A 19836-nucleotide genomic window follows, 5' to 3' on the forward strand; every position below is an offset into this window, starting at 1 on the left:
CTAGATACAGACCAGAGCCTGTGAGATAGAGCACATGTGCACATGCATCCATAAGTTAGGGGAAAATATACACCTTAATGTAAAAGCGCACAATAGTTTGCAGTGACTCAATAAGTGGAGCAAGCAAGTAGAAAGACCTAAAAAGACATTTTTTTAACATTAAGTGCCATAAAGTACTTAATCAAATAGTGTTTACCTAGACCTAGGTGTCCTTCTTGCCTACTTCCTATTTCACTTCCCTCAATCACTACAAGGATATCCTTGTCAGACAAAGTAAGGACTACAAAAGCTGGATAAAGGCAAGAGACCAGTAGTCACTTTTAATCACTACCAAGCCACTCCACTGTCCAGGACCCTAGTCCAGGAATGCCAGAATTCCCACAAAGACATGATGAGCCCAAACCTCTAATAGATCACACTCTCCACTGTCACAGGTCATCTCCTTCAGGAACAACATAATGGACCCTCTTGTAGGCCTCTACAGGATCTTGACTTCAATGTGGGTCAACATTGTTAGAGACTTCCCAATTCTCCGAAGGGAAGACGGGTCAACATACTCTGCCACTCGAGGAAGACTGGTCCTGAAATGAGTGCAGCCTAGAATGTTCCTAGCTACAACCATGAAATGCGAGCTCAGATGGACAGAGATGTAGAGGTTACACAGGCTCCTGTACTGAATATAAATAGACATGGGCCCCAGATCATATCGATGGGGTCCACAGTTAGCAGTGTTTATATCCTTTTCCCATATCTGGGAGCTACTCTCTGCCCTGATGCAGCTTTCTAGTCCTTTTTCCAACTCTGACACCATGTTCCCCAGACAATACCTTTAGCCCACCTGCATGTTAGCTGTCAGGCTCAGACAAAAAATAAGTAAAATTCCCTTGGAATATATCTAAAATAGACCTAATAGCTTTTTACAAAATGGAGACCCCAAATATCCATCCACAATATTCTTAGGTTCATGATATTATATGAATATTAGGTTCATGATTAGTTAACAATTTTCTCTTCTTTCTATCTTAACTGTGTTTCAGCCACCAGGTTCCAGATTCCAGATGCTACCATGATGCCAACCGGACTTCCCAGGGCAGACGACCATATGTCCCCAGATCCCTACCCCACTAGGGAAAGAGATAGGCTGGAGTACCGATCAACCTGTCAGTGCCCATGGTCTGCGGGGAAGCAATTACAAAAGTCAGACCTTCCACCTTCCGCACCTCATAATGACCCTGGCTCCATGCTCCTAGAAGGTTAAAGAATAGGAAAGCTATCAGGGGAGGGAATGAGATATGGATTTCTGGTGGTGGGAATTGTGTGGAATTGTATCCTTCTTATCCTATGGTCTTGTCAGTGTTTCCATTTTATAAATAAAAACTTTAAAAAAAAAACAAAACTAGGAGGCCAGGTGGTGGTGCACCTGGTTGAGCGCACATGTTACAGTGCACAAGGACCCAGGTTTGAGCCCCCAGACCCCACCTGCAAGGGGAAAGCTTTGCGAGTGGTGAAGCAGGGCTGAAGGTGTCCCTCTGTCTCTCTCTCTATTTCCTCCCTTCCCTCTCAATTTCTCATTGTTTCTATCCAATAAATAAAAAAAAAAAGAGATTAAGGGAAAAATTTTAAAAACTAGTAAAATTTGGGCCCCTTGGAATACATCGAATACAGAGCTAGTAGCTTTTTCCAAAATGGAGACCTCAATTCTCATCTGCCCTATTCTTACCTTTAAGTTTCTGATTATTAAACAGTTTGTTCTGCTTTATTAATGCTTTTCAACCACCAAGTTGCAGATGTTACCATGATGCCAAACTGGCATCAAAGGTGAGAAAACACCCAAATTTCTGAACACAAAACAGCTGACACCATGACACATCATCATACAACTATCAAAACTTAGTATCAAAGGCTTCCAGGGAAAAGAAGAAAGGTGCACATAAAGGTACCATTATCAGACTCTCATCAGATTTCTCATCACAAACCTAGAGGCACAGAGAAAATGTAACACATTCAAAGTATTAAAAGAACTGCTAACCACAAGTGCTCTATCCTATAAAGCTACTCTTCAAATATGAGGGAGAAATAAAAGTGTTCTCAAACCCAGAGGAACTAAAGGAAACTGCCATCACTAAGCCAGCCTTATAAGAAATAGTGAAAAGAGTCCTGTAAGAAAAATACAACTAGGCAACCACTTAACACCAAAATTCATTCAAAATGGATTAAAGATCTGTATATAGACCTTCTACATAAAATACATATAAGAAGAAAAGAATAGTGGAATACTTCAGGACCTTTATATCTAAGGTACACTTAGAGAGTTAATCCCAAGGACGAGTGAAACTAAAGCACAAAAAGTAAATGAGACAACATCAAATTGAAAAGCTTCTACAAATGGAAAGAAAATTTCACCAGGATAAGAAGGCAATCCACCAGTTTGGAAAAGATATTTGATTATCACATATCTGACAAGAGATTGATGTAAAATATCTATGAAGCAATCAAACAGCTCAATAACAAAAACAACCCAGTTAAGAAATGGGCAGTCTTCTGATGGAGATACACAGATGGCCTACAAACATATGAAAAAATGTTCCATTTCATTCATCATTAGAGAAATGTAATTTAAAATCACCATATGCTACTACCTCACACCTGTGAATATAGCCCCTATCAACAAAACAGGAAACGACAAATGACAAATGTTGACAAAAGTGTAGGGAAAAAATGAACTGTTACACTGTTGGTGGGAATGCAAGCTTGTGCAACCCCTATGGAAAACAGTATGCAGAATCCTTAAATTAGTAAAACTGGAATTATCTTGTGATCTTGCAGTATCACTCCTAGGCATATATCCAAAGAACAGGAAGACACTAATTTGAAGGAACGTATGTACCCCTGTGTTCATACTTGCTTTAGTCACAATTGCCAAAGGAGAAGTAGCAACCTAAAGCCCATCAGCTTAATATACTGTATTAAGAGTTGGATTATAAGGCTACACCCCTGAAACTTTTATTATAATGTAGTATTACCTTAATAAATAGAATATTAGAAGCATTTCAGTTGCAATTTATTTGTTTTCTAAAACATAAGAGAGAAAAAGAAAGGAGAGAGCCAGAGAATCACTCCAGCACATGAGATACTGGGGATCAAACTCAGGATGTCATGCCTTTAAGTCCAATGCTCTAGCCACTGTGTCACCTCCCAGGCAGTTAAAAAGGAAAAAAAAAGGTTTTAATGGCATGATGCCCTTTGATAAAATCATTTTCTACAGCTCTGCTGTCATTCTCAAGGAGTTCTCTTCATAATCAGAGGCACATATGTGGCATACCTTCCATTAGTGTTAAGAAATACCTCTACGGCAGGACTTTTTTATTGTTGTTGATTTAATACTGGTTTACAGCACTACAAGATCTTCAGAATACAGTCTCATATGCACATGCCTATGTACGTGTGTGTATATATACAACTTAGCATATTCACCAATTCCATTACACCAGAGACCTCTATACTTATCTCCCCACTTCCTCCCAGTCACTGTTAACCACCACAGTTTACACAGAATATGAGTCAGTATGATTACTATTAATTTTCACAAGTTCATTTGGTTTAGTGATTTATAGTTCACATATGAATGAAATCATTTAGTAGTTGTACTTTATTTCCTTATTTATTTCACTTAGTGAGATCTCCTCAGTTCCATCCACTTTTTGGTGTTTTTTGTTTGTTTGTTTTGTTTTTTCATAAAAAAAAAAAACCACATAATAACATCCTTTTCAATGGCCAAGTAGTATTCCACTCACGTGCACAACTTCTTTACTCAGTCATATTTTCATGGACACTTATGTGAATGTGTTGGTTACTGCAAACAGTGATGCTATGAACACAATTGCAGGTATCCTTGCAAATCAGTGTTTTCAAATCCTTCAGAAAATACAGCAAAACACATATTTTTCTAGGGAAATCTGAGGAAAGCAAGACTGGTACTTGCAATTTGGACCTTGATAACAATACAAGTCATACAAGGTGACTTTACCTGACGTATTTTAAGGTTTGTCTCCCCATCTAGATTAGCCGTTTCAACATAACACATTGCCTGAGGTTCACTGAAGAGAGAGGGAGGAAAAAAAGTTCAGTATATCCTCTTCACAAATTCACAACTCATAAAGTCACTCCTACTGGAACTCAATCTACTGATGGGCCTTTCAAATTGTGTCATAAACAACCACCTCAGTAGCAATGATAGATTAGAAGATAAACTATCACTGTGAGTACTCAATGCCAATACAAAGATGTTTGCCTATGAGCTAATCTTATAGGCTCCCCATCTTGACTGCCTGACCACTACTAGTCAAGCTTAGAAGGAGAGAGGAGGGGCATGCTATGGGAACACAATGCCCTAGCAGAGACCCAATCATGGCTGAAGTTATCTCCTTTACCTCATCTTATATGGAACTTGGAAGACATTAAATGAGATAAACCAAAAATACAGGAACAAATACCAGACTATCTCACTTATAGGTGGAATTTAATAAATAAGGGGAAAAAAGGAAAAACCACAAAGTGAAGCCTGGACTGGCTGTGGTATATTATACCAAAACAAAGTACTCTGGGGTAGAAGGGGGAGAGGAAGGGTAAAGAAAACCTCAGGATCTTCTTACATGATGATGTAAAAGGACTTAAGCTGTGAGAGTGTTCTGCAAAGAACTTCCATGGGAACATGAGAAACTGCACCCATGTCAACAACTGCACTGTAAACCCTAACTCCATATACACACCATTAAAATACAAATTTGGGGGCCCAGCAGTAGCACAGTGGGTTAAGCTCACCTGGCACAAAGCACAAGGACCAGTGCAGGATCCCTGTTTGAGCCCCCTGTGCCCCACCTGCTGGAGGAGGTTGCTACAAGTGGTGAAGCAGGTCTGCAGGTGTCTATCTTTCTCTCTCCCTCTGTCTTCCCCTCCTCTCTCCATTTCTCTCTGTCCTACGCAATAACAACAGTAATAATAACAACAACAATAAACAGCAAGCTCAACAAAAGGGCAAAAAACAGCCTCCAGGAGCAGTGGATTCATAGTGCAGGCACTGAGCCCCAGCAATAACCCTGGAGGCAAAAAAAATTTTAAAAAGAAAAAGAAATAAAGAAATAATAAAAAATTTAAAAAGACCCAATAATTGCATTTGGATGATCTTAAAGTCTATGGCTCAGTCAGCTCCTGACTGGAAAAGCCACCCCAAGCACATCTTCCTCCTTTCCTCCCTTCCTTTTTTTTCCTTCCTTCCTTTGCTTACTAGAACACTGCTCAGCTCTGGCTTATGATGGTGCTGGGGATTGAACCTGGGACCTCAGAACCTCAGATATGAAAGCCTCTTTACAAAACAATTATGCTGTTACTCAGCCTATTTTACTATCTCTTTTTTCCATTTGACTGGGATATTAATGGTTTACAGAATGGTTGTTGACACATGGGTACATTTCTCATCTCCTAGGGGACCAGAAAGTGGCACACCTAGTAGAGTGTGCATGTTATCATACAAAAGGACGCATGTTCAAAGCCCTCCCCGCCACCTGCAGCAGGGAAGCTTCACAAGCTGTGAAGCCGTACTGTAGATGTCTTCTTCCCCATCCCTTCTCGATTTCTGTCTCTATAAAAATTAAATAAATAAATATTAAAAGAAAAATGTATTTATTTGCCTTCAGGGTTATCGCTGGGGTTCAGTACCAGCACTAGGAATCCACTGCTTCTGTGGCCATTTTTTTTCCATTTTACTGGATAGGACAAAGAGAAAATGAGAGAGGAGGGGGAGATAGATAGAGGGAGAGAAAGACAGACACCTGCAGAACTGCTTTACCACTTGTGAAGCGTGCCCCAACCCCCGCAGGAGGGGAGCCGGGAGTTCGAACCTGGATCCTTGCACTGGTCCTTGCGCTTAGTACTATGTGCATTTAACCTGGTGTGCCACCACCTGATCCTCAAGAGAAACAATGGTTTTTAAAAATGTTCTCATCTTCCCATGATAAATCTCTGTAGAATACTCTCAGCCCCAACTTAGGTCCTTTTCCACCATCACGCACCAGGATGCCAAAGACCTGCCCACTCCCTCTCCCTGCTTCCCCAGAGTCCTTTGCTTTGGTGAGATACACCACACCCAATCCAAATTTTGCTTTGTGTTTTCCCTTTCTGTCCTTGTTTCTTTTTTAAATATATTTTTTTATTTATTTTAATATTAATTTATTCATTCCCTTTTGTTTCCCTTGTTTTATTGATGTATTTATTATTGTTGTGGATCTTGATGTCGTTGTTGTTAGATAGAACAGAAAGAAATGGAGAGAGGAGGAGAAGACAGAGAGGGGGAGAGAAAGACAGACACCTGTAGACCTGCTTCACCACTTGTGAAGCAACTCCCCTGCAGGTGGGGAGCCAGGTGCTCGAACCAGGATCCTTACGCCGGTCCTTGTGCTTTGTGCCATGTGAGCTTAACCCACTGCGCTAACACCTGACTCCCTATGTCCTTGTTTCTTAAATTCCACCTGTAACTGAGATAATTTGGTATTTGTCCTTCTCTTTTTGACTTATCTCACCATTTTACTATTTTTTAAGAGTGTCTCTGTTACTGAACAAAAGGACAAACATAAATCCTCTCCTCCTTCATGGGCCTAGAGTCTTATTTTTAAACCTTTTATCTCAAGTGAGAAAAAAATCATGATAAGGCCCAAAATGTATGGAGTGCTCAAGCCAATAAAAGAAATACCATCTTCCCTTTCTTAAATAAAAAAAAGAAAGAAATACCATCTTCAATCAAAGACACAGTTTGATCATCTAAGATTCCTAACACATAAATATAGAAGTTTCAGTCTTAACATCATTTAATTTAGCCTTGAACTCAGAACTACAAGTTTACTGTTACCCTAATTTTGGTTTCCTTTATTATATACTTTCATGTAGTAAAACTAAGGAAACATCAGGAATTTCCCTATCTATTACTTATGCTACCTTGAATGGTACTATTCTAGCATAATATTATCTAGAGAATGTGGCAATGACATTTGGGCAGAAAGGAACAAATGTGGATATATGAAGTAGAAACACCATTTGCAGGCCATAGCTACTTTTAGCAAACACTATGGTTCTCTGAACAGCTTGGAATAGGAGGACTGGGCTCTGTCACAAAGACTGTTGGCTGAAGCTCACGGAGGCTGGTTCTGAAATCCCACGTCTGCTGTTACAGAATGACTGATCCCACCCACCCTGGAATTTTTCCCAACAAGTAAGATATAGCGCAGAATAGCTACCAGACTATAATGAATAAATAGAAGTCAGAAAAAAGATGCTAAGGGAGCGCTGAAGCAGGATGGAAAAAGGCAGATGAACAGTTCTACATGAGTAGATAAGAAAGAAAGATGCTGGCTGGAAGATGGGTGAGCATGGGGGGAGTGGGGGCAAAATGTCTATCACCATTCATATTTTATATTTCTTTTACTCTAAAAGCTGTGCCACTAGTGTATCTGACCTGGATGACAGCAGGGTCATGTCTGCTGGAAGATACTGCCCATTGATGACCTTCACAATGTCTCCCACTGCCACCTAGAAAACGAGGGACAAAGACAGAAAAGCATTAAAGAAAACACCAGCAATGAGAAATGTATTTAAATTTTTAAGGAAAAATTATTCTATAACTAAACCATAAAGTTTAAAACAAAAAAGCCCAATTGCTCACTTTACAAAAGAAACTAGAACAAAAGAAAAGTTTCAGTGCAAATGGCTATGTAGCTTCTTTGCAATTATACTGAATGGAAAATAAAAATCAAAGGAAGAGGGAGTAAAAGAGTTAGGTCAGAACAGCATGTATCTACATACAAACACTTGACTATTCCTACAATTGTGTGCAGAAGTACAGAGTGTCATGTGCACATTTCTGGAGTTGCGCTGAACACTTGGGTTAAAATCTCCCTGTGGAATCTTTCTAGCAGTATAACCGGGAATAAGGCCCATAAATGCTGTGTGCTTCAGTTTTTCTTCTCTATATAATGAGATCAACAGCACAGAGTTCATGGGATTTGGGTAAGGATGAAGTGATTTGACCTATTAATCTTTAAATTATCTGTTTTGCAAATGAGGAAACTGAGGCTCAAAAAGAAATAACTAGATCATGGCCAACAGTGAGTGTTGGCACCAGGATTCAAAATAATCTGACTAGCAAGTAATACTAAATTCACCCACAAATGCTGCAGGTAAAGGGTTCCCTAGAAATATAGCATGTAAATAGAGGAGACCTGTATAATTTCAAGAAATGGCCAGAAAGAGGGATACAAAACTCTGGTGGTGGGTGTAGTGTGGAGCTATACACTGTAATCCTACAATCTTTTTTTTTTTTTAAGAAAGGATAAATTAACAAATTTATTAACTATTGAGTGTCTTTTTGAACCCTAAGACAGCAGGAACCTCACATCTTCACTATAGAGCCCCTACTTCCCCCAGTCCTGGAACCCTTGGATAGGGCCCACTTTCCCGTATGCATCTCCCAATCCAAACCAAATAACATTGCATCTGCCGATCACAACCTAACCAAAGCAACGATTGCCACCTCAACATGCTTCACCTCAGACTGTATCCAGAGACTTCACGTGTGGAATGACAACCCTTCAGCTTCATTACTCGGGTGAGACCTTTCCTTTTATAGTACACTCTAATTTCATCTCAGGTAGTTCACTTTCTAACAAAGTCCCATAATCTAGATATACACCAGTTTCTGTGAGAGAGAGCTTATGTTCACAGGTATCCATAAACTACTGCAAAATATATACCTGAAAGCAGAAGTACACTAGAATTTGCACTGAGTACCTCCCTAACACTTCCTCTCCACTATTCCAAGCCTGGGATCCGTGATTGCTCAACAAATTGTTTGGCTTCATATGTTAACTCTCTTTTCAATCACCAGGTTCCAGATGCCACCAGGATGCTGGCTAGGCTTCCCTGGATTGAAGACCCCACCAATGTGTCCTGGAGCTCAGCTTCCCCAGAGTCACACCCTACTAGGGAAAGAGAGAGGCAGACTGGGGGTATGGACCGACCAGTCAACGCCCATGTTCAGCGGGGAAGCAATTACAGAAGCCAGACCTTCTACCTTCTGCATCCCTCAAAGACCCTGGGTCCATGCTCCCAGAGGGATAGAGAATGGGAAAGCTATCAGGGGAGGGGGTGGGTTATGGGGATTGGGTGTTGGGAATTGTGTGGAGTTGTACTCCTCCTACCTTATGCTTTTGTTCACTAATCCTTTCTTAAATAAAAAATTAAAATAAAAAAAAAAGAAAGGATAAATTAACAAAACCATAGGGTAGGAGGGGTACAACTCCACACAATTCCCACCACCCAATCTCCATATCCCACCCCCTCCCCTGATAGCTTCCCCACTCTCTATCCTTCTGGGAGCATGGACCCAGGGTCATTGTAGGTTGTAGAAGGTGGAAGGTCTGAATTCTGTAACTGCTTCCCCGCTGAACATGGGCATTGACTGGTCGGTCCGTACTCCCAGTCTGCCTCTATCTTTCCCTAGTAGGGTGGGTCTCTGGGGAAGCAGAGCTCCAGGACACATTGGTGGGGTCTTCAGTCCAGGGAAGCCTGGCTGGCATCCTGATGACATCTGGAACCTGGTGACTGAAAAGAGAGTTAACATACAAAGCCAAACAAATTGTTGAGCAATCATGGACCCAAAACTTGGAATAGTGGAGAGGAAGTGTTAGGGGGGTACTTCTGTTTTCAGGTATATATTTTGCAGTAGTTTATGGATACGTGTGAACATATCCTCTCTCTCACAGAAACTGGTGTATATCTAGGTTTTGGGACTTTGTTAGAAAGTGAACCACCTGAGATGGAATTAGAGTATACTATGAAAGGAAAGGTCTCATCCGAGTAATGAAGCTGAAGGGTTGTCATTCCACATGTGAAGTCTCTGGACACAGTCTGAGCTGAAGCATGTTGAGGTGGCAATCATTGTGTTGATTTACAATCTTTTTTTTTAATACAATTTTTTAACTTTATTTATTCCCTTTTGTTGCTCTTGTTGTTTTATTGTTGTGGTTATTAATGTTGTTGTTGTTGTTATTGATGTCTTTGTTGTTGGACAGGACATAGAGAAATGGAGAAAGGAGGGGAAGACAGAGAGGCAGAGAGAAAGACAGACACCTGCAAACCTGCTTCACTGCCTGTGAAGCGACTCCCCTGCAGGTGGGGAGCCAGGGGCTCGAACCAGGATCCTTGCGTCGGTCCTTGCGCTTTGCGCCACCTGCACTTAACCTGTTGAGCTACCGCCCAACTCCCAGTCCTACAATCTTGTAACCTACTAATCACAATTTAATGTTTTAACTAATTTTAAATGCTTTTAATTTAAATTAAAAAGAAAGAAAGAAAGAAAAGAAATTGCCAGACAAAAGTCCCAGTCAAAGACAAACTTCACTAAATTAAAAAGTCCAAGCCAGGGGGACATGTGTTGGCATACTCAGTTAAGTACTCACATTATCATGAGCAAGGACCAGGTTAGAGAATTTAATTTACATCATCCTTTCAGATACTGAACACTGTTCCTTAGACTTTTCCACATACTTGGTTGTTGTTGTTGCTATTGTCTGTCTTCACTGCTCCAGGATGACTTTTTCAGATAGAAGAGTGTCACTCTGACCAAAGGTGTTATGCTGTCTATTCCTCTCTGTCTCTGTCAGTCTTCTATCTGAAAAAGTCATCCTGAAGCAGTGAAGACAGACAATAGCAACGACAACAAAGTATGTGGAAAAGTTTAAGAAACAGTGTTCAATATCTGAAAGGATGATGTAAATTAAATTCCAGAACTTCTATACAGTGGAAGTTAGTATACAATTTAAAAGCAAAAGAAAGGCACATAGTTAAGAGTAGATTCCAAAATAAAGAGATGTCGTATATAGCTGTGCTATTGGTTGCTTCTGATCTACTTGGTCTAGGCTTTTGAGAGAGTCTGCATATCAATTGCACAGCCTATATATTGAAAAGATTCAGTTTGTGTTTTAAAAAACTTCGAGACATACAATTAATTTTCCCCCTCTCGTATTAACTAGTGATTTATATGACTACATTTTACTAGGAGTGTACATAAACACCATTCCCACCACCAAAAGACTGTGACCCATCCCTCCCCCCCACTCCCACCCCCCACTGGCCCAGGAAGCTGCATGTCTACCCCTCACCACAGGGTTTTTACTTTGGTGCCCTACTTACAATTTGGTCAGGTCCTGCTTTTAGTTTCCCTTTCAGATCTTCTTACTCAACTTCTGTTGATGAGTGGGATCATCCCATACTCATCTTTATCTTTCTGACTTAGCTCACTTAACGTAATTCCTTCTAGCTCTGTCCAAGATGGGTCAGAGAAGGTGGGTTCATTGTTCTTGATAGCTGCATAGTATTCCATTGTGTATATATACCACAGCTTTCTCAGCCACTCATCTGTTGTTGGGCACCTGGGTTGCTTCCAGGTTTTAGCTATTATGAATTGTGCTGCTATGAACATAGGAGTACACACCTCTTTTTGGTTGGGTGTTATGGAGTCCTTGGGGTATAACCCCAGGAGAGGAATTACTGGGTCATATGGAAGGTCCATGTCTAGCCTTCTGAGAGTTTTCCAGACTGCTCTCCACAGAGGCTGGACCAATTTACATTCCCACCAGCAATACTGGGTCCTGTACAGCAAACCCTAACAAAAGGACTTTTCAAAGTGAACCCAATTACCAAATAATGTGATGATAACATTAACTATCCATTGTCTTTTTGAACCCTAAGACAGCAGGAACCTCACATCTCCACTATAGAGCCTCTACTTCCCCCAGTCCTGGAACCTTTGGATAGGGCCCACTTTCCTGTATGCCTCTCCCAATCCATATCAAATAATATTGTATCTGCCAATCGCAACCTAACCAACACAATGATTGCCACCTCAACATGCTTCAGCTCAGACTGTGTCCAGAGACTTCACGTGTGGAATGACAACCCTTCAGCTTCATTACTCGGGTGAGACCTTTCGTTTCATAGTATACTCTAATTTCATCTCAGGTGGTTCACTTTCTAACAAAGTCCCCAAACCTAGATATACACCAGTTTCTGTGAGAGAGAGCATATGTTCACACGTGTCCGTAAACTACTGCAAAATATATACCTGAAAGCAGTAGTACACTAGAGTTTGAAATGAGTACCCCTAACACTTCCTCTCCACTATTCCAAGCTTTGGGTCCATGATTGCTCAATAATTTGTTTGACTTCGTATGTTAACTCTCTTTTCAGTCACCAGGTTCCAGATGTCATCAGGATGCCGGCCAGGCTTCCCTAGACTGAAGACCCCACCAATGTGTCCTGGAGCTCCGCTTCTCCAGAGACCCACCCTACTAGGGAAAAAGAGAGGCAGACTGGGAGTATGGACTGACCAGTCAACACCCATGTTCAGCGGGGAAGCAATTACAGAAGCCAGACCTTCTACCTTCTGCAACCCACAATGACCCTGGGTCCATACTCCCAGAGGGATAGAGAATGGGAAAGCTATCAGGGGAGGGGATGGGAAATGGAGATTGGGTGGTGGGAATTGTGTGGAATTGTACCCCTCCTACCCTATGGTTTTGCTAATTAATCCTTTCTTAAATAAAAAAATAAAAAAATAAAAACAAAATAAAGAGATGTCAAAGAATAGAAGCTATAGAACTATTTTAACAACCCACCAGTCAGTACAAAAACAAGGGCTACTTAGGAAATTGAAGTGCTTTTGAATGTAAAATATATATATATATATATATATATATATATATATATATAATGTAAATGGTTTAATTACAGAAGCAGCAATTAATTAATCTAGAAAGGAAAACTAGTTAAGTTTTTGAAAGAGAAAAGGCAATGGATTTTTTAATTCAAATTGGTAGGACAAGGGAATTTATGGCTTTCTCCCATCTTTATAATCTAAATAAAGGAACATTTATATCTCAGTAATAAAGTACTAAGAAGTCTCATGTACATAAGAAACTATTCCCTTGGAATGTTGTTTGAAAAATGGTTTTCTATGTGGTGTTCTTATACATACATGATTGTCCCTTGAGTGTCTGAAACCACTTAGAGTAAGAGTTTTGTGGGTTTTTATGTGTTTCTTTGTTTACTTGTTTTTACGAGCTGGACTTCACATACACACAACTCTCGGACTCTTTTTCCATTCATATAGATAGACAGACAGGTAGACTGACAGACAAGACAAGAAAGCCTAGATGAGTAGGGCACCAAAGTAAAAACCCTGTGGTGAGGGGTAGACATGCAGCTTCCCGGGACAGTGGGGGGTGGGAGTGGGTGGGAGGGACGGGTCACAGTCTTTTGGTGGTGGGAATGGTGTTTATGTACACTCCTAGTAAAGTGTAGTCATATAAATCACTAGTTAATTAATATGAGAGGGGGGAAAATTAATTACATGTCTCGAAGTTTTTAAAACACAGACTGAGTCTTTTTAATAGATAGGATGTGTATTTGATGTGCGGACTCTCTCAAAAGCCTAGACCAAGTAGATCAGAAGCAACCAATAGCACAGCTATATACAAGATACTGGGTACTGTAAAGCAAACCATAACAAAAGGACTTTTCAAAGTTAACCCAATTACCAAATAATGTGATGATAACATTAACTATCCATTGTCTTTTTTAACCCTAAGACAGCAGGAACCTCACATCTCCACTATAGAGCCTCTACTTCCCCCAGTCCTGGAACCTTTGGCTAGGGCCCACTTTCCCGTATGCCTCTCCCAATCCATATCAAATAATACTGCATCTGCCAATCGCAACCTAATCAACACAACGATTGCCACCTCAACATGCTTCAGCTCAGACTGTGTCCAGAGACTTCACATGTGGAATGACAACCCTTCAGCTTCATTACTCAGATGAGACCTTTCCTTTCATAGTATTCTCTAATTCCATTCCAGGTGGTTCACTTTCTAACAAGTCCCAAAACCTAGATATACACCAGTTTCTGTGAGAGAGAGGATATGTTCACACGTATCCATAAACTACTGCAAAATATATACCTGAAAGCAGAAGTTCCCCCCTAACACTTCCTCTCCACTATTCCAAGTTTTGGGTCCATGATTGCTCAACAATTTGTTTGGCTTTGTATGTTAACTCTCTTTTCAGTCACCAGGTTCCAGATGTCATCAGGATGCCGGCCAGGCTTCCCTAGACTGAAGACCCCACCAATGTGTCCTGGAGCTCCGCTTCCCCAGAGACCCACCCTACTAGGAAAAGATAGAGGCAGACTGGGAGTATGGACCGACCAGTCAACGACCATGTTCAGCGGGGAAGCAATTACAGAAGCCAGACCTTCTACCTTCTGCAACCCACAACGACCCCTCCTACCCTATGGATTTGTTAATTTATCCTTTCTTAAATAAAAATAAATAAATAAATAAATAAAAAGAAAACCTAGGTGAACAGATACAGATTAGATAGGTAGATAGATAAAAGAGGCCACAGCACCAGAGCTTCCTACCACACCAAAGAACCATTCCTGTGGTGCTGGAACTCAAACTTGGGTCATGCACCTGGCACACACCCTACTCTAGCCCCAAAATTCTTTTTTTTTATTTTAAATTTGTTTATTTGCTTGTTTATAAGAGAAAAAGAGGAGCAGGGTGGTGGCACACCTGGATAAGTGCACATAGTACTATGTTCAAGGACCCATGCAAGGATCCAGGTTCAAGCCCCCAGCTCCCCACCTGCAACAGGGACACTTCACAAGCAGTGAAGCAGGTCTGCAGGTATCTTTCTCTCTCCCTATCTCTCCCCTCTTCTGTCAATTTCTCTTGTCCTATAGAATAAAATGGAAAAGGGGGGAGGAGGGAAAAAAAAGCCAACAGGAGCAATAAATTTATAGTGTGGGCACCACGTCCCAGCAATAACCTTGGAGGGAAAAAAAAGGAGAGAAATAGGAGAGAATGCCACAAAATCATGTGGTGTATTAGGTGTCAGAGATGAAGCTCTGGGCTTGCTCTTCCAGGTGCTGAGCTCCTCTCTTACGCCACTTCCTGAGGTGGAAAAGATCCCATTCTGGAGACCTGAGTTTGCTCTAACTTCCAAGGGATCAACTGACACTGTTGAGTTGTGGTATATATACACAGTGGAATACTACTTAGCTTTTAAGACTAATGATCCATCTTGGATAGAGCTAGAAGGAATTATGTTAAGTGAAATAAGTCAGAAAGACAAAGGCAAGTATGGGATGATCCCACTCAAAAACAGAAGTTGAGAAAGAAGAACAGAAAGGGAAACTCAAAGCAGGATCTGACAGAGTTTGGAGAATGGCATCAAAGTAAAATCTCTGGAGGGGAGGTTGAAAGATGTTCAACTTCACTGTGGAGGGGAGAGGGGGAGAGACACAGACATTTGGTGGTGGGAATGGAGTTAATATACATTCCTGTAACTTACAGTCTCACAAATCATTATTTAATCAATATGAGAAGGGAAAATGGATTGAATGTCTCAAACTTTTTGATGCATAGACCATAGTTCTGAGTATATATTCCTTCAATCTAAGCACTTAAGACTTCAAACTGGTAATTCGATTGAATTTTAACAGTGGACTCAAATTGTTAATACATTAGTTTTTTTGTTTTTGTTTTTGCCTCCAGGTTTATTTCTGGAACACGGTGCCTGCACCATGAATCCACTACTCGTAGAGGCTATTTTTTCCATTTTGTTGCCCCTGTTGTTTATTGTTGTTGTTATTGCTATTGTTGTTGCTGTGCTGGGATGACTTGGGTCTTTGCTCATCCCACATAACAGATTTGTTAAACACAGGAAATGTGGTTTTGTTCCCAGACACTGATAAATGGGGCATGCTACTTCCAGGAAAAGATCCTGAACCCAGTCTCACAGCTGGATTCAGTTTGGACCCTACCTGGATTCCAAACACAGACAAGGCTGAGCCCTAGCTCCCTGGGAGGGGAGACTTCAAGGGAGTCTAATATCTTAGGGGGATGATGATGTCACATTCTGAAATATCACTTATACCACTGAGGTATAAGAGGTGCCACATCTCCTGATAGTAATCAGGCCATTCCATCAGCTGAGGCCCTATTCAGGGAGTCCTGAGATTCTCAAACAGACATGATGGGCCCAGACTTTGAATAAATCCCTCTCTCCATTGTTACTGGTCATTTCTATCAGGAACAACACAATAGACTCCTTTGTGGACCCCCATAGGACCTTGCCATCAACATGGATCAAAAATGGTAAAGAATATTCCATCCTCCGAAGGGAGGATGGACAACATACTCTATGCTACACCTGAGGAAGATGGGGCCTGATATTGGGGCAGCTTGGAATGTTCCTACTTATGACCACAGAATGTGAGCTCAAGGGAGTCAGGCTGTAGTGCAGCGGGTTAAGCGCAGGTGGCGCAAAGCGCAAGGACCAGTGTAAGGATCCTGGTTCAAGCCCCCAGCTCCCCACCTGCAGGGGAGTCGCTTCACAAGCGGTGAAGCAGGTCTGCAGGTGTCTATCTTTCTCTCCCCCTCTCTGTCATCCCCTCCTCTCTCCATTTCTCTCGGTCCTGCTCAACAACGACATCAATGATGACTACAACAATAAAACAGCAAGGGCAACAAAAGGGAAGAAATAAATAATAAAAAAAAAAATTTAGAAAAGAATGTGAGCTCAGATCTAGAGGGATGCAGAGGTCACATAAGCTCCTAAGCTAATTATGGGCACGAGATCACATCAAATCGATGGGGTTTACAATCAACAATATTTATACACCTTTCCCTTATTAGGGAGCTACTCTCTTTCCTGATCCATTCTTCTGGTCCTTTTCCCAGCCATGACATCATCTCCCCAGACAATAATTAGGATCCACCTGCATATCAGATTTCAGGCTCAGGCAAAAAAAAAAAAAAAAGTATAGCCACAGGCCCTTTGGACTATAATAAAATATGCCTCCTAGCTATCTACAAAATGGAGATCCCCACCCCCAACTCTTTATCTGCACTATTTCAGCCTTTAGGTCCATGATTGGTCAACAATTTGGCTTTGTATGTTAACTCTCTTTTCACAACCTCTGGGTTCCAGATGCTAGCATACTAACCAGACTTCACTGGACAGACAACCCCACCAATATGTCCTGGTTCTGCTTCCCCAGAGCCCCACCCTACTGGGGAAAGAGAGAGGCAGGCTGGGAGTATGGGTCAACCAGCCAACACCCATGTTCAGCAGGGAAGTAATTACAGAAGCCAGACCTTCAACCTTCTATATCCCATAATGACCTTGGGTCCATACTCCCAGAGGGTTAAAGAATAGGAAAGCTATCAGGGGAGGGGATGGGATACGGAGATCTGGTGGTAGGAACTGTGTGAAGTTGTACCCCTCTTATCCTATGGTTTTGTCAATGTTTCCTTTTTACAAATAAAAAGTTAAAAAAAAAAAGTTCTGTAAAAAGAGATGTGGTAAAGTAGGTCTGCAGGTGTCTATCTTTCTCTGTCTCTATCTTCCCCTCCCCTCTCAATTTCTTTTTGTCCTATCCAAAAAATTGAGGAAAAAAAAAAAGGCCACAGGAGCAGTGGACTCACAGTGTAGGCACTGAGCCCCAGCAATAATCCTGGAGGCAAAAAAAAAAAAGACTCCATCAGAAAAGGAAATATCTGAGTCATAAGAATCTGTGAAGAAAATAAGATAAATAAGGAAGTAGTAACCATATTCAAAGAAATAAGAGCAAAAATTCTTACAAATCTAAGATAAGAACAATGAATGGCTAGATAGAGATATTCAGGAATCAGAGATAGCCCCAAATTCCCAAACCCAAAAAGACCTACACCAAGATACACCACTGTGAAACTATCAAAAGTCAAGAACAAAGAAAAAAAATTACAAGCTATCAGGGAAAAAAGAAAGTGACTTATAAAGGCAGTATAGTCTAACTTACATCAGACTTTGTTTGCAGGAGCCATGCAGGCCAGGAGAGAGTGGAGTGGTATATATTCAAGGTTCTAAAAGACAACTACTGCCAGCTATACATACTTTACCCTGCTAGACTATCATTCAAATATGAAGGAGCAATAAAATCAGTACCAGACATACAAAAACTAAAGGAGTTTTCCATTGTCAGACCTGCCTTGCAAGAGTTACAGAAAGAAATGCCACAAAGTGGGGAGTCAGGCAGTAGAGCAGCGGCTTAAGCGCATGTGGCACAAAGTGCAAGGACTAGTGTAAGGATCCCGGTTCGAGCTCCAGGCTCCCCACCTGCAAGGGAGTCACTTCACAGGTGGTGAAGCAGGTCTGCAGGTGTCTCTCTGTCTCTCTTCCTATCTCCCCTTCCCTCTGTCTCTATCCAATAACAAATTTTTAAAACTTAAAAAAAATACCATAAAGAAAGAAACTAAAACCATTTAACTCTCAACAAGGTGATAAAAAGTTAAACAGACCCAGAAACACATCCACAGAACTATGTGGCAGCTTTAAAGTACAAGAGTGTGAGTGTGTGTGTGTATGTGTGTGTGTGTGTGTGTGTGTGTGTGTGTGTGTATATGTGTGTGTGTGTGTGTGTGTGTAAATTGATAGTGGATGTTCAATAACTGAAAGACAAAAACAGTTTTAAAAAGACTCCCTGTTCAACAATTTGTTGGCTTCGTATGTTAACTCTCTTTTCAGCCACCAGGTCCCGGATGCCAGCATGATGCCGACCAGACTTCCCTGGACAGACGACCCCATCAATGTGTCCTGGAGCTCCACTTCCCCAGAGCCCCACCCTACTAGGGAAAGAGAGAGGCAGACTGGGAGTATGGATCGACCAGTCAACGCCCATGTTGAGCGGGGAAGCAATTACAGAAGCCAGACCTTCTACCTTCTGCAACCCACAACGATCCTGGGTCCATGCTCCCAGAGGGATAGAGAATGGGAAAGCTATCAGGGGAGGGGATGAGATATGGACATCGGGTGGTGGGAATTGTGTGGAGTTGTACCCCTCCTATCCTACAGTTTTGTTAATGTCTCCTTTCTTAAATAAATAAATTTTTTAAAAAGACTCCCATAGATATATTTTATATATTTATTTATAAATTATATATACATAATTGTATGTGTAACACATTTAAATTCATAGTTTTCTATCTTAGGCAATGTCATTTTCTCTCCAGTACTTTTACATTTTTTCTACATTTTTTTTCCTCTCAACCTTCTTATGTGTAATATTAAGGTTCTTTAGTTTGATATTTGTGTTCATGGACTCTTGTTGTCATAGTTTATCTGTTACCAAATGACCTGCATTTCTCTGAAGAACAACTAATAGATGTGCTCAGTATAAAGAACTGAGACACATGAGCTTGCCAAAAAGAAAAAAAATAGTTAAATCATGACTTAGACTGTGAAAACTATAGCGGTTATTATTTGAGGGGATGGTAGAGAACCAGGAGGAAGGCACAGAACTGTGGTGGTGGGTGCAGTGAGAAACTATTCCCCTGTGATCTTATAATCTTGTAAGCCATTATTAAATCACTAATAAAAATATATTTTTAGGGGCCAGGCAGTGGCACACCTGGTTAAGTGCTCACATTATAGTGCACAAGGACCTGGGTTCAAGCCCCTGGTTCCTGCCTATGGCGGAAAGTTTTGCAAGTGGTGAAGCAAGGCTATAGTTGTCTGTCTTAACTTTTTCCCTATCTCCCAGTTATTGTTATTATTGTTGTTGTGGCCAGATAGGACAGAGAGAAATCAAGAGAAGAGGGGAACCATTTTGTTGATCCAGAGAGCACCATTTCTTTTTTCTTTCTTTTTTTTTTTTTTTTTTTTTTTTTTGCCTCCAGGGTTATC

The 19836-nt window shown here is 41.0% G+C and overlaps 1 protein-coding gene across 4 annotated transcripts in view; it reads right to left on the reverse strand.

Annotated features, from left to right (window-relative positions):
• Positions 1-19836, reverse strand: part of ATP8A2 (ATPase phospholipid transporting 8A2) — a 641523-nt gene that overhangs the window by 498918 nt on the left and 122769 nt on the right. For all 4 annotated transcript variants that reach the window (XM_060191722.1, XM_060191724.1, XM_060191721.1 and 1 more), the window contains exons 7-8: positions 7505-7578; positions 4028-4097 (exon numbers count right to left, since the gene is read on the reverse strand). In XM_060191722.1, coding sequence (XP_060047705.1) covers positions 4028-4097; positions 7505-7578 — 144 coding nt within the window. The remainder of the gene's footprint in view (positions 1-4027; positions 4098-7504; positions 7579-19836) is intronic.

Source organism: Erinaceus europaeus, chromosome 5 (genome assembly GCF_950295315.1).
Source record: "Erinaceus europaeus chromosome 5, mEriEur2.1, whole genome shotgun sequence".
Taxonomy (NCBI): domain Eukaryota; kingdom Metazoa; phylum Chordata; class Mammalia; order Eulipotyphla; family Erinaceidae; genus Erinaceus; species Erinaceus europaeus.